Source organism: Erythrolamprus reginae, chromosome 2 (assembly GCF_031021105.1).
Source record: "Erythrolamprus reginae isolate rEryReg1 chromosome 2, rEryReg1.hap1, whole genome shotgun sequence".
NCBI classification, from domain to species: Eukaryota; Metazoa; Chordata; class Lepidosauria; order Squamata; family Dipsadidae; genus Erythrolamprus; species Erythrolamprus reginae.
In genome coordinates, this window is record NC_091951.1 from 219,337,091 (window position 1) to 219,355,737 (window position 18,647).

An 18,647-nucleotide genomic window follows, 5' to 3' on the forward strand; every position below is an offset into this window, starting at 1 on the left:
TCATCCTGACCGTCAGGAAGTTCTTCCTTATTTCCAGGTTGAATCTCTCCTTGGTCAGCTTCCAGCCATTGTTCCTCATCTGGTGTTCTGGTGCCCTGGAGAATAGAGTGACCCCCTCCTCTCTGTGGCAACCCCTCATATACCTGTATACTGCTATCATGTCCCCTCTGGCCCTCCTTTTCTCTAGGCTATCCATGCCCAATTCCCGCAATCTCTCTTTGTAAGTCTGGGTTTCCAGTCCCCTAATCATTTCCGTTGCTATTTTCTGTACCTTCTCCATGAGGTGACCGGAACTGGATGCAATACTCCAGATGTGGTCTGACCAGGGCATAGTAGAGTGGTATTAATACTTCTCTGGTCTTGGAGTGTATCCCCCTGTTGATGCACCTTAGGGTTGTGTTGGCTTTTTTGGCCGCTGCTGCACATTGTTGGCTCATGTTTAGTTGATTATCCACCAGGACTCCGAGATCTCTTTCACAGTCACTACTGCTAAGAGGGGTTTCTCCCAGGCTGTATGTGTGTCTAGTTGTTTTTTTTACCTAGGTGAAGGACTTTGCTTTTGTCGACGTTGAACATCATTTTGTTAGTGTGAGCCCACAGTATTAATCTGTCTAGGTCTTTCTGAATTTTGAGCCCGTCTTCTAGGGTGTTGGCTACCCCCGCCAGTTTGGTGTCGTCTGCAAATTTGATTAGTTCATCTTCTATTCCCTCATCTAGGTCATTGATGAAAATGTTGAAGAGCACAGGGCCCAGGACAGAACCCTGTGGTACCTCACTGCCTACCTTCTTCCATGTGGATTTGAAGTCCAAGTATATGAGGTCTACTACGTTGCGTTGGTCTATTGATTTGGTTATGGTGTTGAAAAATGATATGAGATTGGTTTGGCATGATTTGTTTCTGACAAACCCATGTTGACTGTTGGATATTATCTTGTTGGTTTCTAGATAGTGGCAAAGTTGTTTTTTTATTATTTTCTCCAGTATTTTTCCAGGTATAGAAGTCAGACTGATTGGCCTATAGTTGCCTGGGTCAGTCTTTTTACCTTTTTTGTGGATGAGGACTATGTCAGCTCGTTTCCAGTCTTCTAATAGGTCTCCAGTGGATTTTTGGTAGATGAAGAGAAGTGGTTCCACTATGGTGTCTGCCAGTTTTTTAGGACTCTGGGGTGAAGTCCATCTGGTCCTGGTGATTTGTACTCGTTCAGCTCCCATAAGTAGTCCCTTATTGTGTTTATGTCTATGTTGAGTTCGGCTCCGGGGCTGATTGTTGCAGTTGAGTTGCAGGTTGGTTGGTTGGTGGTTCCTTTTTGTGTGAAGACTGATGCAAAGTAGGCATTGAGCAGCTGTGCTTTATCTCTGTTGTCTGTGATTTCGTTACCGTCTTCATTTTTTAGTGTAGTGACTGTTTCCTTGATTTTCTTCCTGTAGTTAATGTGCTGGAAGAAACCTTTTTTGTTGCCATTGACTTTCGTTGCAAGGTATTGTTCATGTTGGGCCTTTGCTGTTTTTATTTTTTTGTTTGCAGGTTCTGGCTGTTTGCTGATATTCCGCCTTGGTTATGTGTCCTTCTTTCTATTTTTTGTATTTGGTTTTTTTTCCTTTTATATTGTCTGCAAGGTCTTTGTTTAGCCATGCTGGTTTCAATTTAATTTTCTTGTTTTTCTTTTTCATAGGGATTGTATTGTTTTGGGCATCTATGATAGCGTTTTTTAGGGCCTCCGATATGTGCTACAAGAGTTTGTTTCTTGACACACTACCTGATTTCACTACTCTGCTTTCTTCCTGACTGAAAAATATTAGCCAGAACTGAAATGCTCCCTCCTTCCAATTTAATTATATTCCATGAAGTGTCATCTTTGAAATGACATTTTCTTCCACTAAGAATGGAATTTCCTAATCCCTATCTCTAATACTGGTGCAGAAGGATCCTATTTTCAGAGGTTTCTAAAGTTGTCAAGAAATTTAGGATAATTAACCATATTTAGTTTCTTTCAGCCTGAATTATGTTTAGAGCAACAATGCAAAAACTGTGAACCTTGTACAGCCTACCAGCATCTCTTTTTCATTCCAAAATGGACAGAAGAAAAATACACTTTTTTTGTATTTTAGTGGCATTTTAAAGAGCAAATTGTTCTAAATGTACGTTGCCCATGTTAAACATTGAAAAACTCATCCCACCAAGTATGAGTTAGATGTTTTGCTACATGAGGAAATAGAAGGTTCCTCACATGCAACAGCTGATTAGATTGGCCGCAGTTTTTCTTCAGCAGCGGTAAGGAGACAACCTTGTCATTCAAATCTGAACACAACACTCAGACTATACAGGTCAAACCGTTGAACACCTTCTGCCACTACTCTGCATTTGGCTGTGGGGCCCATTCTGCTTTCAATTACTTCATATAATAGTTTATTCTAAAACTTTCAAGCCATTTTTTTTGTTTGGGACTACCTTAGAAATTATTTTTTGCTATATATGCAGTTCAGAAATGTAAGAAATAATGAAATATACATATTGTAATATTTTCTCTAGGGAGAATAATCAGAATAATACAACTATCTATATAAGTAAATAAATGTAAAAAGCCACTTGTTCCTTAGATTTAAATTTTATTAGGTGAGTATTTATTTAAAATTTGACCCTTAAACCTTCCAGAGCCATACCAACGTCCATTTATTTCCCTCTCATTGTGTTTCATAGGTTTGAATTCACTCTCACAAGTGACAATAAGGAATTTACAGTCATGTTTACTGAAGACCCTAAAAGTCTAAAATGTATAGAACTGGTGTAAACAAAAACAAGATTCTTCTCTTGAGAAATTTTTGAATGACAAAGAATCAGAAGATCTTGCCCAGAGAATAAAAGCATAGCATTGACTTGGCCTTACCTATTTTTTCTGAAGCGAATTGTGAAGACAATGAAGAAAAAACTGAGTAGAATTCCACTGGTGTTAAAGGCCCAGATAATTGCCAAGAGGACTACAGAAAATGAAGAGGCGTTCTTACAGCTGGTCTCTGAAAACGACTGAAGAAAAAGTGAAAGGAGTAAGAACTGCTTTGGAAACTTCTCACCCAAAAAGGTAAGGTGGCCTGCCTTATAAGAATCCACAGTCCTTCAGTGTGAATCCTCTGCAATATTTTATATCTCATAAACCAAGAACAGAAATGCCTTTGTGACAGCCACTACTGGATAAGAGAAAAAATATACAGTGGTACCTCAAGATACGAACCCCTCGCCTTACGAACAACTCGTGATACGAACCCGGGGTTCAGAAAAATTTTGCCTCTTCTTACGAACTTTTTTCAAGTTACGAACCGGCGTTCCAAGACTGCTGGGAAGCCGTGCGGCTGTTTTAAAAGGTGACAGCCGGGTGGTGGGGCTTCCCAGAAGCCTCCCGAATGCCGGTTCGTAACTCGAACAAAGTTCGTAAGAAGAGGCAAAATTTTTCTGAACCCCGGGTTCGGTTCTCCTGAAGCCGAACGGCAAAGCCAAACTTCCGCGTTCGGCTTCAGGAGACAGCTGGGAAGCGGCGCGGCTGTTTTAAAAGGTCGCAGCCGGCCTGGGGGGCTTCCCAGCACCCCCCCCCAAACTTTCGGGGGGGTGCTGGGAAGCCCCCCAGGCCGGCTGTCACCTTTTAAAACAGCCGCGCCGCTTCCCAGCAGTTGCCGAAAGCCGGTTTTTTGCGGGGGTTTTTTTGGTTGCACGGATTAATTGACTTTACATTGTTTCCTATGGGAAACAATGTTTCGTCTTATGAACCTTTCGTCTTACGAACCTCCTCCTTGCACCAATTAAGTTCGTATCATGAGGTGTTACTGTACTTCATTGTACGAAATCCTATATTTTCTACTTTTAAAAATTACCTGTTTTATAACTGAGTCAGCAATTTGAATTATTTCTATAATACTGGATATGTTTCATGCAACTCTTATATTTGTTTAGAATGTAGACATGATGTCACAACACAATTAAGCAAATCCCTAAATTGACCTGGTCAAAAACACTGAGGTAGCATAATTTTAAGTGACTTACAAAACAAAGCATATTTTGAAGTGCTTAGGGCTTGATTATGGAGAAAATACTGATTAATTTAAGTTATTTTATCTAGAAGCAGGAGGTCCAACAGATTTCGGACTTCTCTTGCTGTATTACAATACATAGATGTTCCAAAAGCTCCATATTTGGTCCATGCTGTTAGCAACTTTATCAAAAAGAAAAGAGAAAACTGTATCACATTTCATACTGCACTTTTCTCTGCATGTTCTTATATTTTACATTGTATGACTATAGACCAGTGCTGTCAAATCTTTATTTTCTGTTAGGTTTCCAGAAGCGCATGTGTGTGATATCCCATGCACGTTCGTGTGCACACCCATAATTCAATGCCTCCCAAGCGCCTCAAGTGTCCCACCATCTGTCCATGTGCACACAAACCCATGCTTTATTTATTTATTATTTATTTATTATTTAGATTTGTATGCCGCCCCTCTCCGCAGACTCGCGCATGTGCCCGACCCTACTGCATCCTGTTTTGGGCCTAGCAGGCCTCCATGAAGTCTCCGGAGGCTGGAAATGGCCCATTTCCTGACTTCTGGTGGGCCCAGTCGGCTGTTTCTCACCTTCCCTTGGCTCCAGAGGCTTTCTTGGAGTGTAGGGAGGAAAAAAACTGCCTCCCCCACCCCTCCACAGGCCAAAAGGGACCTCCCAGAGCCTCCACGCAATCACTGTACTTACCTGGCATCCAAAATGGGCTGTGTGGGGACTCCTAGGAGGGGAGGGGTGGTGTGTGCGGGGCCAGATGAAAATTTATTACAGTAATTTATTTATTATTAGATTTGTATGCCGCCCCTCTTCTCATCTTACGAACTTAATTGGTTCCGGGATGAGGTTCGTAAGGTGAAAAGTTCGTAAGATTAAACAATGTTTCCCATAGGAATCAATGGAAAAGCAAATAATACGTGCAAGCCCAAAACTCACCCCTTTTGCCCATTACTGCCGGCAATCTGCTCCTATGCCATGTAGGGCTTTATAGGTCATAGCCAGCACTTTGAATTGGGTCCGGAAGCCAATTAGCAGCCAGTGCAGTCTGCGGAGTGCTGGAGAAGCATGGGCATATCTTGGTAGGCCCATAATAGCTCATGCGGCTGCATTCTGCACAATTTGTAGTTTTCGAACACTTTTCAAAGGTGGCCCCATGTAGAGCATTGCAATAGTTGAACCTTGAGGTGATAAGGGCATGAGCGACCATGAGCAGAGACTCCCTGTCCAAATAGGGTCGCAACTGGTGCACCAGGCAAACCTAGGCAAACACTCCCCTTGCCACAGCCGAGAGATGATGATCTAAAGTCAACTGTGGATCAAGGAGGATGGGCACATGCAGGCACACTGGAGCTGAGCTAGCCCAACGGCTCAGGTGTCCGCAAATATGGCTTTGCGTGCCACCTGTGTCACACATGGCCATCACGAGTATACACTAACGCAACTGTTCAATTTTTGAACTTGTTTGAATTATGGTAACGTTTGGTACAGTTTATATAATGCCCATTCTATTCTGTCAAATATGGCTTGTGCCCGAAGAGGAAAAACTCAAGAGAAAACCGTTAGTGTTATAACTCCAGACATGGCAGCCAATACAGCTATTTTCAAACTATAGCAGTGTGGGTTGACCTTTTTGGTGCCAAGTGCTCAAAGTGTGTGCGCATGAAACCCCAAAATGCAATGTGAGTGCCCCCTGCACATGCACCTGACCCCAGCACATGTATCCCATCCTCGGGTGCATGTGCCACCCACACTTGCTTTTCCATTCTTTTCCATTTTCGGCTTCCAGGTTGGTGCAGGAGGCTTCCCAGGCCCAAAATGGGGCACAAAATTCAATGCAAGAGTCTCCTGCTCATGTGCTCCCTTCGCATGTGTGTGTGTCCCATGCATGCACTCCCCATGCATGCATGGCAGAGACCCAAAGGCCAGTTGGCCGGTGAGAGGTGCTCACGCATGCATAGTGGAGCTGGACTGAGGAGACAGCTGGCGTGCCTGCAGAGAGGGCTCTGCATGCCACCTGTGGCATGCATGCTATAGGTTTGCCATCATGGATACATAGTTTAAGAGCCTGCAAGAACATTTTATTGTTCTATTTTTGTACTGCAAATTACTTGCATACACATGTACAATTGCATACAACATGTACACACACACAATTTGAATGATCCTATTGTACATTTTGTGTGTGTTTGGCTTTATAGTTCATTATTCATAGATACTTACAATTGTTGAAGTACAGAGATCCTTCAGAATCAGTTGCTGTTTTTGGCTCTCATGGTCAAGGTTATTGTCATATAACTTGGAATAATTGAAATCCATCTCCACAGCACATTCTAAGCCTTGATTCAACCACATGATCTGAGCAGATCTAGGAAACAAGGTTGATCTCAAAAACTGAGACTAAAATAAATGCAATGACAGCTGAGAATTACTTGACAGAAATTTCTCTATCCTTAAAAGTCCTGAGTTCACTGATAAGAATCATGAGCAAATTAGACTGTAATAATTTAACTCGCCCTCACATTTAGTATATCTATTTATTTATTTGTCTATCTGTCTGTCTAATCTATTTTCTCATAAATTTTAACATACGCATCAGAAAATATTGAAAATAGCTGAATGAAGTCTTTGTTCCCCGCTGTCACACTTACTACTATATGCAAAATACTAGCTATTGTACAGATTTTTAAAATGCAGATTTTTGCAAAAGTGAAACTACAAAAATCAGGTATTTTGAAACTATTTAGTTGCTGTACTGTAAAATGATATAAAATAAAAATGATGCCTGAGTAATGCCAGAGGGTCTCAATCTCATTCACTAGGAAATAGAAATCCAGAAGAATTGAAAGAGACCCCACACCAACACACACAACACACACACACACACACTCTATTTCATCTTGTCTGTTTGTTATTAATAAGTAAGCATGCTAGAAATTGTGTAAACATATGTAAGTAAGTAAGCATGCTTAATAAGTAAGCATGAGAGAGAGAAAAAGGAAAGGCTGGTTTTACTTTCTGTAGCTGTACTCACTCCTGAGTTCAGTTGTTTTGGTCACAGCAGCGTCTTCTCTGACATGCAAGCTTCCCCTTGTAATCCTTAAATCTGCTCCCCGTTGCAATTGAAGGCCAAGGCAGAGATGCTCCGGTGGAGGGCAATGTTTGGGCAAGCCAGCTCCTTCTCCCTCTCCTCACCCTTCAGTCACCAACACCAGCTTTTCTCCAGCATGGGCGTGTAACAAAACTGGAGAATGTCCCTATTGGTCCCTACAATTACACAGCTCACCTTGAGAATGTTGCTTATTATGAATGTCGATGTGTTATCTGAATTTTTTTCTCACTGCTGTTAATTTGCCCCGACGTGATATTATGCGAGAATGGAGGGGGAGATATTCAGGCAAAGTACCGTAATTTACAGAGGAAAAGAAAGTTTTGTTACAGAAGGATCTTGACAAAGTGCTGAGCGGTCCAGCAGGCTCTCTGAAAGGAACGCACGAAGAAGAACTATATAACCTTGGGAGTGACTCTGTTGCCCATTCACCCAAATTTGCAGTTTTGAAGGAACACATTGCAAAGCTCAGGAAAGACGCATCCGGCCATCGGTCAAGCCTTTCTTCCATCTTTCTCCGCCCCGCCCGGTTTCATTCTCTTTAGTTGGCTTGCCTGAAAATTTATAACGCTATCGTTTGCCCCTTTGTATTAGCTTTCTCTACTAAGCAAGCGGAAAGTGCAACGAACACTGCTTACTCGCCTTCTTTTTAAATGGGGGGGGGAGGGATGGGGGAAGGGAAGGGAATTATGCTGGCGGGCGGGGCAAGACTGGGCCGAGTCTATTCCTCTCGCCCTCGCGATCTGGCCAAGCGCAGGCCCGAGGGCCTTCCTTCTCGCCGGTTCCTCCAGCCCGGGGACTGGAAGACAGGGGCTCCGCATTCCCTGCCTGTCCACCTCGTTCCTTCTGTGAGGGAAGCTGCGTGCGCGCTTCGGGCCAATCCAGTCCGGCGACGATATTGCGGGCAGCGGTATCAAGGGAACAAGAGGGGCCCGATTCAAAACTGCTCAGGAGCGGCTGATCGGTTCTTCGGAGGAAACCAAAGACTTCCAATACGGGCTGGCTGGTAGAGTCAAATTGGAACATCAAGCCTGAAGTTGACTTGCTGCTATTCGAAGAGAAACGAGAAGCTTCAATAATGAATGCAAGTTTCATAGACATGCGTGGTCTAGAATCGCGTTTGCCTCATGTATTTTTATAACGAGTGGCTGCCCGGTTTAGGCGTCAAAAGACTCCTCTCCAAATAAAATGATTGGTTTTGTACATTCTTTGCCATTTTGTACATTATTTCCCATTTTCAAATGCATGAGACGGAATGGAATTCGGAATCATGCTTTAAACCCCTCCATGGCCTCTTTTCTTACAAGACACTTTAGGATCACATAACATTTAGCCCCATGCTTGACGGGCAACACATTGAACTGAACGTTAACCCCTTTAATCTGATGTATCCAGATGTATTCTAGATTACCATGGCTGCTCTTCTCACTATAGTCGGCTCTGGGGGCATACAATAATCCAATAAAACAATGCACGTATAAAAGCAATCATGTGACTACAATAAAAAGTCAGGGCTAAAATATATATTGATTAGATGTATAAGCCCACTCAATATTTTTTAGCTACAACTGTGATGAATACAGTATCGGTGATCATAATTATTGTAATCCAGAGTATTGGATTTATAATCCTAAATAAATATAAAAATCAGGTTTTCTTTCCCTATAAAATGCATGATTATGGAATATTAATAAAACAAGGGTGGGTATACAACCTGAGCAAAACTTAATTATCCCAAATCATACCTCTGCTCTTCCAGATTTATAAAGATACCATAACATCAATGTCTGGATTACCTCAAAATACTGTCACTAGGTCTTTACCAGCTCTGGTCTTGATGGGGTTATATTTCCCTAGAAAGAGAAAATGGTATCCAGAATCCCATGTTCCATAGTTATGGTCTATTGCTTCTAGTATTAGCTGAATTGTGAATTGGAATTGCTATTTTAATTAACGGGCAATGCTGCATGCGCCAGGCGACATGGCTCCATGTGCCACTTTGGGCATGCATACCATAGATTTGCCATCACGGGTCTAGATGGTTTTAGGATATTGACAAATTTAATTGCATTGGCATCCTTCAGAAAGACCATGGCATCATGCTCTGGATTCCCCACACCGTGAAGCCTGGGTAGGTTAGTATGGAGGATAGACTATTACCCAAGCCCCCTTCTCACTTCCATAACTCTGAGCAGGTACTGTAAAAAAGAATCCAAAGAAAAACAACATTAAAAGATATAGCTGATGTAGTTAAAAACACTTACATCATGTAACTATATAGTGGAGTTCACTCATCTTCTAGGGTGTTGGCTATTCTTCCCAGTGTGATGTTGTCGAGTACTGAGCCCAATACATAATTTTATGGTATTTTACTGCTTGCTTCTAGCCATTGAGGACCTCACATTGAGTGTGGTTGGTTAGCCAATTGCAAATCTATCTGGTGGTGATGCTGTCAATTCCACATTTTTCTATTTTACCAAGAAGTAGATTGTGGTCTGCATTGTCAAATGCCTTACTGAAGTCTATGTAAGCTACGTTCATAGTATTTCCCTGATTCACTGATTTAGTCACTTTGTAAAGAATGCAATAAGCTTTGTCTGACATGATGTTTTTGACAAACCTATGTTGGCTTCTAGTTAATAGCTTTGCTTGTTTCCAAGTGTTCAGAGATCCATTACTTGATTAACTTTCCTAAGGTCTTCCCAGGTATTGTTGTCAGGCTGATTGGTTTGTAGTTTCTTGGATTAATTTTTCCCCTCTTTGAAGATTGGAACCTTATCAGCTATTTTCCAGTTCTGGTAGTTCTCTGGTACTCCAGGATCTTTTGCCGTCCACCTTTGCCGTCAGGCATGGGGGAACTAAAACACCTCCCCCTTGCCCATGTTGTTTTGTTGATTGATTGTGTGCCTGTTTTTTATATATACTGTTTTGATGAGATTATTAATTTAAATTGTAACTAGATGGGTGGGCATTGGATTTGGTATTATGTACTGTACTGTTTTTTATTATTGTTGTGAGCCGCCTCGAGTTTGCGGAGAGGGGCGGCATATAAATCCAATAAACCTAAACCTAAACCTTTAAAAATATGGTTCAGTAGTTCCAAGGTGATGTCTGCCAGCTCCTTCAGAACTCCGGAGTGTAATCCATCTGGTCCTGGTGATTTGAGCTTGCCTAGAGTGGACAGGTGTTCTCTTACCATTTTCTTGCGTATGCCCATTCTTTCATCTGTGGGACTGCTTTTGGTAGGTTGATCTGTTTTTCCCTTTGTCTAAAGACACATACAAAGAATGAATTTCTCCCTGCTACCCATCAACCTTTTACCCTCTTCTCCCATTTGTGGTTCAACCATTTTTAACTTTTTTCTTGTTTATTACATGTTGAAAAATCTTCCTTTTTATTACTTTTTACATTTGTTGCAAATTTTAATTAATTTTGAGCCTTAGCTTTCCTGACTCCTGGGATCTCGCCCCAGTCTTCTTTTCTATAGGCTAAACATACCCAGTTCCTTTTAATATATACTATACAGGACTTAGTTTCCAAATTTCTCATCATTTTAGCAACTCTCTTTAAAATTTGGAAGTTATTTCAGTCTATCAACGTATTTTTAGCATGTGGCGCCCAAGACAGAGCTCACTGTTAATTTACCTGGTAAAAGATGAATACTGTATATATAATTAAAACTTTCTTTTTCCTCCTTCCCAGATTCTCTGAATACCAAAACTTTACCCCTTCATCCAGATCATTAATAAAAACATTTAACAACCCAGAATTGATTACAAACTCTGTAGTTCTCCACTTAATAAGATCCTCAAAGCTGATTATGAAGTTATTTGTGAGTACTCTGAGGGATTTCATTCAGCCAGTTATAAATCCATTTGAAGTTGTATCAGCTATTCCTATTTTACCATTTTAATGAGGATTTCACTGGAATTAATGAAATTCCTCTGATGTTAAGCCAATAACTCTTAAGATATGAAATAAGGTGTGTGTGTGTGTGTGTTTATGTGTTTTAGTGCCTTTCAGTCAATGCTAACTTTGGCATCTTCCTGGTAGTTGCCTGCTTCGGACTGCTTCGCCCTGCTTCGCCCGAACTGGTAGCAAGCCACTGATGGTGTCACAATGACATCACCGAACCAGTTGTGTTAGTGCGGGTCTGTGGGCACAGCCATCTTTATTTTTATTTATTTATTTTAATTTGTGGGGATTTTTTTCCCTTCTGCACATGCGCAGAAGTTAATTTTTTAGCAATGTGCATGCCTCATAATCTTGTTTTCTGTTTTATTTTTCAGCACTGCACATGCACACTTGCAAAATGCGCAAGCATGCGGCATGGTCATGCTGCACAGGAGGAAGCAAACCATCAGCAAGGTAAGTTAGAATCCATTTGGCCCTGGAGACTGAGCTCATTAAAACTTTAACTCCTCAGATTCCATCTGCTGCTGCTAAATTACAGTTTATAATGTAAAAGAAAGAATTATTAAATATATGGGGAACAATCATGTATAAATAACAGTGATAAAATTGAATTCCTCATATCAAATTTTAACCAGTCCTCCTTAGTTTTTGGAATACAGCATCATTTTGCATGGAAGTGCTTATGGTAATTTTTAGAGCAATCAGGTATTAATAAAAAAGAAACAAGAGTCTTGTAACGCTTGAAAACTAACTAATTTATTATTTATCAGCTTTCATGGATCATATTCCACTTTATCAGGTGCTTGGAGCCTGGTTTGGAAGAAGAAATAACAGTAAGAATAAATTATTACTATTAATAGAAATGTGATAGTTTGGCGGGATAGAGATACTCTTGCATCCACAACAGTGGATTTCTGGTGTTTACATGTTCTAATGAATTCTATCTCAGTTTAATAATGGTATAGGCTTTATAATTATTTTCCTGGAGGATGATTTCCTTGAAAGCAGTAATGGAGCATTGTAAGAATTGGAAGCCAACAAACTTGCCAAACATCACATTGATAAAAGCTTCAAATGCCTGAGGTCCAGATATAGAAGGGATATAACTTACTATACTTACTATACTCTAATATGAAATTTATATTCTTTAAATCCCAATGCCACAAATTCAGATATTAAAAACTTTCCAATCTAAATATGGTGCACATTCTATAAAACAAAATAATAATAATAATCAGGATGCACCCTTCATGTTGGATGAAGGTGGTGCCGTGGATATTGCCTACCTGGACTTCAGCAAAGCCTTTGATACGGTTCCACATAAAGAGCTGATAGATAAATTAGTGAAGATTGGACTTAATCCCTGGATAGTTCAATGGATTTGCAGCTGGCTGAAGCGTAGACATCAGAGAGTTATTGTTAATGGCGAGTATTCTGAGCAGAGTCAGGTTACAAGCGGTGTGCCACAAGGGTCTGTTCTGGGTCCTATTCTTTTTAATATATTTGTGAGTGACATAGGGAAAGGTTTGGTAGGGAAGGTTTGCCTATTTGCCGATGACTCTAAAATGTGCAATAGGGTTGATATTCCTGGAGGCGTCTGTAATATGGTAAATGATTTAGCTTTACTAGATAAATGGTCAAAGCAATGGAAACTGCAGTTTAATGTTTCCAAATGTAAAATAATGCACTTGGGGAAAAGGAATCCTCAATCTGAGTATTGTATTGGCAGTTCTGTGTTGGCAAATACTTCAAAAGAAAAGGATTTAGGGGTAGTGATTTCTGACAGTCTCAAAATGGGTGAACAGTGCAGTCAGGCGGTAGGGAAAGCAAGTAGGATGCTTGGCTGCATAGCTAGAGGTATAACAAGCAGGAAGAGGGAGATTATGATCCCACTATATAGAATGCTGGTGAGACCACATTTGGAATACTGTGTTCAGTTCTGGAGACCTCACCTACAAAAAGATATTGACAAAATTGAACGGGTCCAAAGACGGGCTACAAGAATGGTGGAAGGTCTTAAGCATAAAACATATCAGGAAAGACTTAATGAACTCAATCTGTATAGTCTGGAGGACAGAAGGAAAAGGGGGGACATGATCGAAACATTTAAATATATTAAAGGGTTAAATAAGGTCCAGGAGGGAAGTGTTTTTAATAGGAAAGTGAACACAAGAACAAGGGGACACAATCTGAAGTTAGTTGGGGGAAAGACCAAAAGCAACATGAGAAAATATTATTTTACTGAAAGAGTAGTAGATCCTTGGAACAAACTTCCAGCAGACGTGGTAGATAAATCCACAGTAACTGAATTTAAACATGCCTGGGATAAACATATATCCATCCTAAGATAAAATACAGAAAATAGTATAAGGGCAGACTAGATGGACCATGAGGTCTTTTTCTGCCGTCAGACTTCTATGTTTCTATGCTCTAAAATAATGTGATTTATTGTGCTTTGTTCTGATTTCAATAGATTGGCCACTTAAGGGGATCAGAAAGGAAAATGTTACATTTCCTATTAATGAATGAATTAATGGGTGATTCAGGTTTGCTATGGAGAGCAAGAAAATGTTTTTACTGAGCCCTTAGTAAATAAATGTTAACAAAATTATTTTGAATAGTGGAGTATTGGTATGCATAGATTAAATCAGGAGGAATATTCAAAACACTTTTTGGGAAAGTATTTTTCTTTATAATTAATAATATGACAAACATAATTAGAATAACAATTTAATTTGAGAGAAGTTGATATTGGATAAAGTGTGCAAAATATATCACTCAAAATAAATAAGGGATTAGAATATTTAAAAGTATTTTTGGGCTTTTTCATTTAACTTAGAATTGATAGTGGTGCATAATATTATGCATATGGTATGAAATATGGATAAAGAAAATTTATTTATTTATTTAATTAGATTTCTATGCTGCCCTTCTCGAAGCGACTCAGGGTGGTGTACAACATTAATACAACAGTATGCAAGAAATCTATTATCTCTAAAAATAAAAAAATTCTAAACACATTTATTTATTTATTTATTCATTTATTCATTTGTCCAATACACAAATACATAGGAAGAAAAATAGACAGGTAGTAATATATATAAGGATAAAGTGAACTTAGAGGAGAGAATATATGAAAACCCCATGCACATTCGCATACACTCATCCAATCCAATCATGTCTCATATTGGCCGGAGACAGTCTCATCACTCACAGCCCCCATGCCTGCCTACAAAGGTAGGTTTTTAAGGCTTAAAATGTTTATCCCATTTTCACAGTACCACATCTTAGGAATTAAAACCACAGTAATTTCAGGGAATGTTGGGACGAGTAGTAAAAAATCCTCTGATATATATATATGGTTATTACACAAGGAATTCACTGCAATTAGAAGTGATCACCAATACAGACAATTACAAAAGAGGACTGAAAAAAAATTAATGGAGGACCTTCATTCTCCTATCCATGATTTAAGCTTCCTAAAGATATATAGTTGGCTACAGCATGGTGCAAAATGCTACCCTTGATTTGGATCTGGTAACATCAAAGTGCTGATGATACCCAATTTTATTATTTGACTTCAGGCCACCGAAGTGAGGTGTCAAGATTCTGTTTCAGTACCTGGAGGTTGTGTGGATGGGAGGAACTCTCTCCAGCTATCAAAACTGAGTGCCTGCAGGGACTTGAACCACCCAGATCCTTGATTTTGGATGGGGTGGCACTTCCTAGGGCAATGATGGCAAACCTTTCCTTGGGTGTTGAAAGAGCATGGGCGAGCGCTATCGTGCATACGCGAGTGCCCATACCCATAACGCAATGCCTGGGGAAGGCAAAAACAGATGCCCCCGCCCCCTGGAGGCTTCTGGAGGCCCTCTGGAGGGCGGAAACGGCCTGTTGCCCAACTTCTGGTGGGCCCAGTAGGCTCATGTTTCGCTCTTCCCCGGTTCCAAAGTCTTCTCTGGAGCTGAAGGAGGGTAAAAACACTCTCCCCCCAGCACACTGGAGGCTCTCTGGAAGCAAAAAACAACCTCCCAGAGCCTCTGTGAGCCAATAATAATAATAATAATAATAATAATAATAATAATAATAATAATAATAATAATAATAATAATAATAATAATAAATTTATTATATTTGTATGCCGGCCCTCTCCGAAGACTCGGGGCGGCTCACAACAGTAATAAAAACAGTATACAATGGAACAAATCTAATAATAAAAATTATATAAAAAACCCCAACTGTTAAAAACCATACAACACATACATACCAAACATAAAATCAGCTGGCTGGCACACCCATGCACTTTGAAGCTGAGCTATGGCAACAGCTTGAGTGCTAGCAGATATGGTTCCATGTGCCACCTTTGGCATCTGTGCCATAGGTTCGCCATCACTGTCCTAGGGTCTTCCTGGACGAAGAGCTCCTGCTTAATGAATAGGTGGCAGCTGAAGCCAGGCAAGCTATTACATAGCTTCATCTGGGAGCCAGTTGTGTTCTTTCTTAAATCAAAGCATCCTTCAGTCAGTCATTCATGCTCTGCTCACCTCAGTTTGACAGCTACCATGTGCTGCATAAGGGGTTGCCCTTGAAGTTCATTCAGAAGCTTTAACTGGTTCAGAAGTCACTTGACGGATTGCCTGTCTCCCATAGTATCTGCCCAGCATCTACTGTAAGAATCTCAAGTATCTTCTATTAAATATTGCTATATTTTAGGATCCTGGAAATGTACTTTCTCTGAAGCAGCACCTGCCCTCCATAATGAGGTTTCCCATAATATTGGAATGTACTTTTGTGCAGGTAATTAACCCCTTTTGTGGGGGAAGGGTCCCATCTATTTTTGTCATTTCTGCCATCGTTGTTCTTTTCTTGATGATATGTTACTGCCTTGTTTTTAAATGTTTTGAACGATTTGTAAACTGTCTAGTCATTGGGAATCAAATGACATATACATTTAAAAATAATAAAAATAGTAACTATTATTACTTTTATAGCAATATAAATAAAATCAACCAAATCCTAATGTGACTCCTGATCCTGAAAAAAAAGAGAGATCAAAAAAATAAAGTACAGTAATGCTAATTTACCAGGACAAGTTGTCTTTTATCTGAGTCCTACCTGAAAAATAATTGCAAAATGTGGTTCACTCAAACTATCACACCAATGACACTAGTGCTGAAAAAGTCTTTATGCTAGTTCTCTTGATATTTCTCTCTCTCTCTGCCTCTGCCTCCAAATTAGGGATCAGGCATATGTTTGAGGTGTCCTAAAAAAAATATCAATTTTTTCTAAAAGTTTGAATTTTACATGTTTTTAGAAATTGAGATTTTTAAATTGGAATAGGACACTGAATGGAAACTGACTGCAATATTCTGCCAAAACAAATAGATGAACATTCACAACCAGGCCAATGTCAACAGGATATTGGAAAATAAATCCTAGGTTGGAAGATATCCAATGAGAACATTGACAAGCTTGTACCTCACAACCATAAAAGCTAGATTCTCGTAAGAATCATTAGTCATTGTAAGAAAAAACAGGGCTGGTTACAGATGCTTAACTGGATATATATATTAGTGTCATTAATCAATGAATTGGTTACGATAGAGCCACTTTGATTTTTTTCCTGCCAAAGGAAACCTACGGGCACTTCATGCCTATTGTATTCCCAAAGTCAATTAAATTGTTCTCTACATTAAAAACAGTCAGGTTAGTTTTCTAAATGCTCCTAAACCAATTGCTTTATACCAATTCTCCACTTACGACTATCTATTAAAAGAGTGTTTGAAGTTATGAAGAGTGGAAAAAAAAAACGTGACCTATGACCAGTCATTGCATGGTCACATGATCAACTGTCACATGATCAAAGTTCATGCACTGGGCAATTGGCAGGTTCACAGTCATGTTATCAGCAGTGGGTTGCTCCCGGTTCGGCTCGGTTCTGCAAACTGGTAGTGCCAGCAGCAGGAGCCTCCACTCCCCCACCTGGGATACTTGCACAGAAGTGTGTGCGCATATATAGAAGCATCCCGCATGTGCATGAGTACACACATCTGTAGCAATGGCTTTTAGAACCCACTACTGCACGTCATTGTTTATGAACTTCCCAGAGGCTTCCAGCATGCAAAGTTAATAGGGGAAGCTGGATTTGCTTAATGACCATGATTCACATAATGGACATGCCAAAAAATATTGTAAGATCAAGCACAACCCTTAACTACATCATTTAGCATAGGGCCATGGCCAATACCAGGCTGCAGCTCATTGGGAACCAGAATGTGTGTCAACTTCCAAAGTGGTATCAGTTAAAGCCATGTTGTCATGCACTCAATTTCTGAGTTGCCAAATATGTGGAGGGGGGGGGGATTGGGGAAGCACAGAGTGGGATGAACCATGGAGTGAGTGAGTGAGGGATATGGTGCTTTAGTACCTAGCTGGATATAACAGCTGGAACCAGCGTGGGGGATCAAGGGCATAGTGCCGAACATCTGGTGAGACCAGACCGTGGGAGGAGTTCCCAATGATTAACCTGCATACCACGGAACACCTGGAGGGGGCATGGAGTTCCAAAACATATGTTGCTGAAGTGCAGTAGTCCCTCAGAATTAGTTTGACTTCACTCAGTGCTGATGCTATCTACTCTTTAAAGGGGCTTTTGAGTCTGGTCAGTGTGTCAGAGTCCTGATTTAATTGGGTGCATTGCTTGGAACATTAACACTATGGAAATGGTGGGCGAGCACACAAAACTGCATTTGCACAAGCAGCATGCACACACAAAACCATCCCTTTTCCTACCATAGCTGCCGCTGCCAGTCCAGAGCTAGAAAGGTTGGCATGGCAATCACCGATTTAGCAATAGAAATTCAGTTCAAAGTGTGGTTATAAGTTAATGACTAACTAGAAATTATTCCAAAGTTTTGCTAGCGTGTCAAGCTAATTAGTCTACCATTTACTCCTCCTCCCCCTCCCCTTTCCACATTTGCATTTCTCAGTTCTTCAGTCACTATAGTGTCCTCCATGACTGTAGGAAGGTGTCCCAAGATGACATCACAAGCATCTTCAAATTTCTGTAATTGACTTGTAAGTGAGTCACAGTAGCCAAATTTCCCCTGTCTACTTCAATCTGTTTTTGGTTGTTTCCTTTTCTCCTTTTGTTAGTTGCTCTGCTAGAGGCTTTTCTGTGAAAACCCTGAGGCAAAAGAAGTGTTTCCTCTTCCTGTCTCGTTGCTAACCAAATACTGTATAATCTTCTAGAAATAAATTGTCTTTGTTTTTTGACTGATATAGCTAATTTTTTAATTTTTAATTTTTCTTGCCACCCTAACTTTTAGCTGTTTAACTATTTTTTGCAGATTATTAGTTGCCTACTAATATATTTTTTTCTAATAGGAATGTGTATGGCTGTATGTAATTTTGTATAAGTTTCCATCTCTCCTGCATTCCTTTTCTCCTGAGGATTTCTGTCTATGACATATTGCCTAGAACCTCTCTAAGGGTATTGAAACCATGTCTCCTAAATCTAATGTGTTCTACATTTCTCTTTCTATAGGACCTATGATGTTTGATCCATTATCCTAAATAGAATATAAA

At 40.2% G+C, this 18,647-nt stretch overlaps 2 protein-coding genes across 3 annotated transcripts in view; one reads left to right on the top strand and one right to left on the bottom strand.

Moving 5' to 3' along the window:
• Positions 1-7,890, bottom strand: part of GPR156 (G protein-coupled receptor 156) — a 40,449-nt gene extending 32,559 nt beyond the window's left edge. For both annotated transcript variants that reach the window (XM_070741902.1, XM_070741901.1), the window contains exons 1-3: positions 7,071-7,890; positions 6,260-6,404; positions 2,886-3,022 (exon numbers count right to left, since the gene is read on the bottom strand). In XM_070741902.1, the coding sequence (XP_070598003.1) occupies positions 2,886-3,022; positions 6,260-6,391 (269 nt within the window). In that variant the 5' untranslated portion in view covers positions 6,392-6,404; positions 7,071-7,890. The remainder of the gene's footprint in view (positions 1-2,885; positions 3,023-6,259; positions 6,405-7,070) is intronic.
• Positions 1-18,647, top strand: part of CFAP91 (cilia and flagella associated protein 91) — a 514,242-nt gene that overhangs the window by 215,775 nt on the left and 279,820 nt on the right. The window lies entirely within an intron of this gene.